This window comes from Pediculus humanus, genomic scaffold (genome assembly GCF_000006295.1).
Source record: "Pediculus humanus corporis 1103172108260 genomic scaffold, whole genome shotgun sequence".
Taxonomy (NCBI): domain Eukaryota; kingdom Metazoa; phylum Arthropoda; class Insecta; order Psocodea; family Pediculidae; genus Pediculus; species Pediculus humanus.
Genome location: NW_002987829.1, coordinates 1 through 6,517, shown reverse-complemented (window position 1 = coordinate 6,517; position 6,517 = coordinate 1). Strand labels below are relative to the sequence as shown.

The window sequence follows — 6,517 nt, the reverse complement described above, 5'->3', positions numbered from 1 at the left end:
AGAATTTTTTATTTTTTCAATAATTAATTAATTAATCAACGTAATTAATTTCAAAAAAAAATTATTACTATTTTTTTTTGTGCGCATGCGCAATTTTTCCCCTACGTGAAAATTATTTAAACAAAAAATTTTTCGAATATTATAATCATCGATGATCGAACAACTATCGACAAATTATCGATTTTTTTTTTTTTTTAAATAAAAATCCATTTAATAAAATAATAAGGTCTAAATGTTTCGCTTATGAAAAATTTCCCCGATCATAATAATAATAATAATAATAATTGTTTAATGAAAATTGAGAACCGGGGAACTGGGGGAGGAACGAGGGGAGGGAGAAACGAAGGGGAGTGGGTGGGTGGGTTTGTTTGTATTACGTTAAACACGTACGAAAAAAAAATGGTTGCAACTTTTTTTTTTTTTTTTTTTTTACAGAGATTTGATTCTCATCGTATTATTATTATTATTATTATTATTTACATAAATATTAAAAAAAAAACAATTCGTATAAAATTAATATTCATTCACGATTTAAATATAATTAATAAATTAAAAAATTTTTTTTTTTTCTCTCTCTCTCTCTCTTTCCCCCCATACTTCGCTTACGTAAATATATATATAACTGTATAACACGAATAAAATATTGATAAAATATATAATAATAATAATAATAATAATAATAATAATAATAATAATAATAATAATAATAATAATAAAAATAATAAAATGATTCAATCCATCACAATGTTTTGTTGTTGTTGTTGTTGTAAATGTAAAAAAATAATTAATTTGTATGTTTGTTTATGTTTATGTTTTATTGTTGTTGTTGTTGTGCGATTTGGTTGACGCGCGTGTGCGTGTGCGCGTGTAAACATCAACTCCCATCACCTTTTTCTCCTTCTTTTTCTTCTTCTTTTATTTCCGTTTTCAAATGATTTTTCTCGTGGGTTTTCAAATGTATACCCAAACCGAATTTGGATGCTAATTTCCTACCGCAAAAATCGCACGGAAACCGTCTTTCTCTCGCGTGCACGGATAAAACGTGTCTTTCCAATTTGTTCTTATACAAGAAACCCTTGTTGCAAACTTTACACACGTGCGGTCTCACCGGCCTGTGAATTATTTGATGAGAAGACAATTTCAATTTACTATCGAAGGATTTACCACACGTTTCGCAATGAAAACATTTGACTCCCCCCGTTTTATGTATGTTTTTATGCCTGTAATGATTTCCGCTTGTTTTCGATGCGAAACCGCATACGTTGCAAACGTATTTTCTCTCCGACGAATGTGACGTCATGTGAGCCATTAAAATTGCCGATAAGCTAAAACTCCGTCCGCATACGTTGCAAAGATACGGTTTTTCATCCGTGTGCTTGCAACGTATGTGAGCTTTCAATGCCGAATCGCAATTGAAATCCCGTCCGCATTCCTTACAATTATACACTTTCAAATGCATTAATTTGTGCCTGCGTAAACTCGTTTGAGATATGAAATTTTCTTTACCGCACACGTCGCACGAATATGGTCTCTCGCCCGTGTGCTTTCTTTCGTGTACGACTAAAAGGCCCCATGCGGGAAATTGACGATCGCAGTGACTGCAGGGATAAGGTTGTATCACTTTGGTATTGTGAACCATCTTACAATGATTTCTAAGTTCTTCCCTATTCGAATATTCTTCTTTACATAAATGACATTTAAAAACGGCAAATGCATCTATGTTACCTTTTAATTCTTCCATTCCATCCTTGTCATTGTCGCTTTTCAAATTGACATCATTTAAATTATGCATTTTAGTTTGATGTTCTATCAATTCTACAAAACGACTAAATTTTTGATGACATACTAAACATAATGGTTTCGCTTTGGGTGCTCTACCTCTAGCATTCGGTTTGGAAAGAACATCTTTTTTAAATCTACTATTCGAATTCTTCCTTTCTTTTTTCTTTTTTAATTTCAAAGTTATTTCTATTAATGGTTTATCATCTGATTCAGAAAATATTTCATCCGACGATGAATCTAATTTACATAATGCAGCAGAATTTTCATTTTCCGATTTGACATTTTCCACGTAAGTCACAGTTGAATTATTTTCATCATCAGTCTTATAATTACTTATCTGTGAATGACAATTGTAAATTTATTATTTAAAACAATTTTGTAAGTAAAAATGAATCCAATTCAAATCTTTCGATCTTACCTTATCATTTTTGCTAATTTGCAATTGTGAATTATGAGATAACTGTTGTCTTAAAATAACATCAGATTCCTTACAGGTATTTTTAAATTCGTAATAATCGTTAATTTTTTTAAAACATTCGTTACATACATTTTGTGGCAAGCCATCATTTTGAGAAACCTGAATTACAAAACAAAATAAAAAAAACGTTTACATGTTAATTTTAATTAAATGATTAAATAAACATTTTTTATTTTAAATAATGTGTTTGATTTTTCCTATCTTGGTGTTGATATTATTTTATTTATATGTAAATATTCTTCTTTTTTTTTTTTTTTTTTGACTTACTTCTAAAGTAATGCATTCTTTTATTTTACTTATTATGAGCGAATCATCGTCGACATTATTTTCGAAAATGTGAACTATATCAACGTTCTGACAAAGGCAAAACCTGCATATTTTATCAAAGTGAAATAACAGTAGTCTTCTTTCATTCGATTCCCCCATGTTTGGGAAATTAATAATAAAAAATGTCGGACGATGATCAGAAAACAACGAACTGGCGACAAAATTCCCTTTGAAAAAAGAAAACGGCGGTTTAAAATGGCGAATACGTTTAAATTTATGATAAATATTAAATTATATAATATGCAAACCGTGAAAAATAATTAATTTTTAAAAAAAATGAGCATCATTTACTGCGTATAAATTAATTTCGAATTATTTCGTAAGTCAAAAATAAAATTTATTAAAAAAAAAAAAATGGGGGGGGGGGGGTTAAAATAAATTGGTGTGGAAATTTTTTTGTGATTTTTTCAAATTCGTCGTTTTTTTGTTTTTTTTCTCACGTTTCTCCTTGTGAGAAATATTTTTTTTGACAGGTCTATTTTTCCATCTATTACTATCTACAATTTCTTTATATTTTTTCTTTTGATAACTTTTCAATTCTGCATCTGCTAATAATTCATCGACTATCGTTTTCTTCCTTTTAGATTTAGCTATTCTTCCACAATAGAAATCGGCTGCATTTTCAACGACAGTTCCTACCTATTTAATAAATATAATCATTACAATCAAACTTATTATTTATAAAAAATTTCCTAAATAAAAATTAAATACTCACTTGAAAATATTTAGAAATATTTTTTACATCATTTTTTTTATAAAAATGATTTTTATCTAAAATCGATCTCATTTTTAATACTTCAATATCGTTTTTTATTTCATCAGTGATTTCGGTTGCAGGCATGTTGTACCATTTATCTCCTTTTGTTTTTTCTCTCAATTTCTAAAAAAAATAAATCCATGTTCGATTTGACCACGATAATAATTTTCAAACAAATGAATTAAGTTGGTTTTCGATACATTTCATAAGATGGCGATAATTGAAAGAAATTAACACCAACAATAAAATATTTAAGGTTACATACTTTCCTCTCTAGTTTTAAATTTTTTTCTCTTTTAAACGGAATGGCATGTTCTTTTTCCAGACAAACATTAACAGTTGAGTTTAATAAATTATCTTCTACGTTATAAAAATTTTTAAATGGTTCATTTTTATAATTTGTTATCAAATAAGTTTCCTCGAGTTTAGATTTATTTGCCACTCTGATAAATTTATTAAAAAAAAGTTTTATATTAATCATTAAAATAATTATTAATATATTTCAATTTGAAAAAAAAAAACAAATACTTACGTTTTTTCTTTTTTTGGAAGCTGAGGTAATTTATTATTTAAATCTGCAAAATATTAAAATAAGTATGTAGAGTTATGCATGTAAAAAAAAAAAAATTATAGAAAACGCATGCAATTTAAGAAATTATTTTGATTTAATATTAATGATCGATAACTTACCCAGACATTTTTCATTTTCTGTCGTGAAATTAAAACTTTTCCCATTATTTTCATCATTTTCACCTGTTTTATCGATGCAAAATTCAATCATTTTTAATTGTCACACAACGTTTGTACATAATTTGGAACGAATTAAAAATGAAAATGAAATTCCTTACACGTCGTCTACTGCCACGTTCTTCTTCTTTTTCGCAAATTAAATTTGATAAATTTTCATTCGTTGATAGTGTATTATAAATTTTTTATCTTATTTAGGTAGAAAAAAAATTTTATCGTAAGTATCACTAAGGATAATAATTATTTAATTAATAAATTTAATATTTATTATTAAAAATATCAAAAACATTCCCGGAGATCATTTTAAATGTGAATTTTTTTTTTTTTAGAAAATGGCTTCTGATCCAGAAAATCTTCCCAAACTTACGGGATTATCAAAACATTTTAATTCCTTTACTACTTACGGAAGGTCAAATATTGCGATGGTTACATTAGGCAGCTTAGTGGGATTAATTATATATTTCAAACTTAAACCTAGCAAGAAATAGGATAAATAATAAATCATTTTTTACTAATTAGTAGAAGCATGCTCCGCCATATTAGATTACATATAGAAATATTATTATTTCACAAAAAAAATTTTTCAAAATTCTGATTTTTCTCATAAAATCATAATAATGTATGTCAAAAAGTCAATAATTTTTTTTTTTCTTATTCTTAATTTGTTAAGTAATAATCACATATTATAATTAGTTTAGTTATTTTATTTAAAAAAAAAAAAAAAAAAAAGGAAGGTATATGTATTCGGTTTATGGTCATGATTTAATGTTATAAGACAATGTTGTAATAGTTTTAATTTATATGAAAAATAAAAATTGAATTATTATTTATTTAATGTCTAAAACTGTTTTATCATTTATGTTTTGTTATGGATGTGGTGATGAAACAAAATAAAAGTGAACAAAAACAAATAGAATTGATTTATCGATTTTATATTATTTGTGAAACTAGTAACAATATATTCCGAAAACTGTCACACAACAAAACATTGTATCATTTAAAAAACTATCAGATGCAAAATTATCCGTATCAGCATCCCAAAGACACCTTGCTCCTATTTTAACACCTGAACCTTTATTTTGACCCAATATCGTTTGTACAATTATCTTATATCTTTTAAATCCTAATCCTTTGACTGAATCTTTAACATTGGTTACTATTGTTTTCGTCCATTCTTCTGATTTATCCATTGAATACACTTTACCCCCTAGTTCTTCGTGAAGGACTGTGTGTATTAATTCTTTAACGGATAACGATTTAAATTTATCAGCTAACGTGGGACGAATTTGATATTCTGAATTCCTATCGAAACCTTCTAAATTATCGATAAAATCAGCTTCGGAAAGTTCTTCGAAAATCATCGATGATTTATTTTTATCACGTTCTAAATTTTCTTCATCGTCATCATCGTTGTTATCCATGATTTTATGCTTTTATCAATTACAATAAATTATTTTATTTCATAACTCTTTTACTGTATTTATCGACGATATTTATTACGGTAATAAATCCTTCACCATATAACTTTTTCAATAAAATAAAAAAAAATAATTTATTTACAAGTTTGTTGCCAAGTAACAAAGTAGTAGTGGTAATTACATCGTCGTGGCTTCATTTTATAATATTAAATTTTTTTTTTCCCTCTTTATGAAATTTTCAAACGAATAATAAATCAAACGATGTATGTGACTATTTAATTACTTACAATAAATTACGTAATTTTTTTTTTTAAATTATTAAATTCAAATGCCGTCGTGTTAAAATGTAAAAAAAAATTAAAAAAACTTACCTTAGTAATAAACGAACACGACGAAACACTCACGTGAACTGAACACAACAACTCGCAACTCGCCTGAAAAATTTAAGTTATACTTTTTTAAATACACTCAAGCACAAACAATTTCATAGCGTATTTTTTTTAAGGTTATCACTTATTTACATTTGAAAAAACATAAATAGAAAAAATTAATAAATTAAATTGATTAATTAATTAATTAATTAAAACGTTTACGTCACATTATCCCATTTTACCATATTAATAAAATTTTATTTAATTTTTTTATATCAGTTAAAAAGCAATTAATTGGGAAAAATAAAAATAAAAAGAAAATTTTTGAATAAAAACTTTATTTAAAAATTTTTTTATTTTTTTATTTTTTTTTTAATTTTTTTTTCATTTCTTTTTTTTTTTTTTTTTTTTTTTTTTTTTTTAATAATTTTCTTTTCTTTTCATTTTTTTTTTTTTTTTTTCATCATCTCAATATAATTTTCATACAATATATATGTTTGTAAAAAAAAGAATTTATGTATTAATATATATATATATATATATATATACAGAGTTGATTGTAAGCCACGTTATTTAGTGCTAAACCGCGCGAGCATATATATATATATACATATATATGTCTTTAAAATTTATTTAT

At 25.7% G+C, this 6,517-nt stretch overlaps 3 protein-coding genes across 3 annotated transcripts; all 3 read right to left on the bottom strand.

The window, feature by feature from the left end:
• Positions 1-874: 874 nt before the first annotated feature.
• Positions 875-2,686, bottom strand: Phum_PHUM490390 (krueppel c2h2-type zinc finger protein, putative; the record flags this gene model as incomplete). The annotated part of the gene is made up of 3 exons (XM_002430514.1): positions 875-2,119; positions 2,201-2,359; positions 2,528-2,686. 3 exons carry the CDS (start codon positions 2,684-2,686, stop codon positions 875-877), a joined length of 1,563 nt encoding a protein of 520 aa, XP_002430559.1.
• Positions 2,687-2,956: 270 nt separating this feature from the next.
• Positions 2,957-4,125, bottom strand: Phum_PHUM490380 (uncharacterized protein; the record flags this gene model as incomplete). Its single annotated transcript, XM_002430513.1, has 5 exons — positions 2,957-3,226; positions 3,303-3,467; positions 3,610-3,787; positions 3,877-3,919; positions 4,035-4,125. 5 exons carry the CDS (start codon positions 4,123-4,125, stop codon positions 2,957-2,959), a joined length of 747 nt encoding a protein of 248 aa, XP_002430558.1.
• A 913-nt stretch (positions 4,126-5,038) lies between these two features.
• Positions 5,039-5,512, bottom strand: Phum_PHUM490370 (dynein light chain Tctex-type, putative; the record flags this gene model as incomplete). The annotated part of the gene is made up of 1 exon (XM_002430512.1): positions 5,039-5,512. One exon carries the CDS (start codon positions 5,510-5,512, stop codon positions 5,039-5,041), a length of 474 nt encoding a protein of 157 aa, XP_002430557.1.
• Between the last annotated feature and the right edge of the window lie 1,005 nt (positions 5,513-6,517).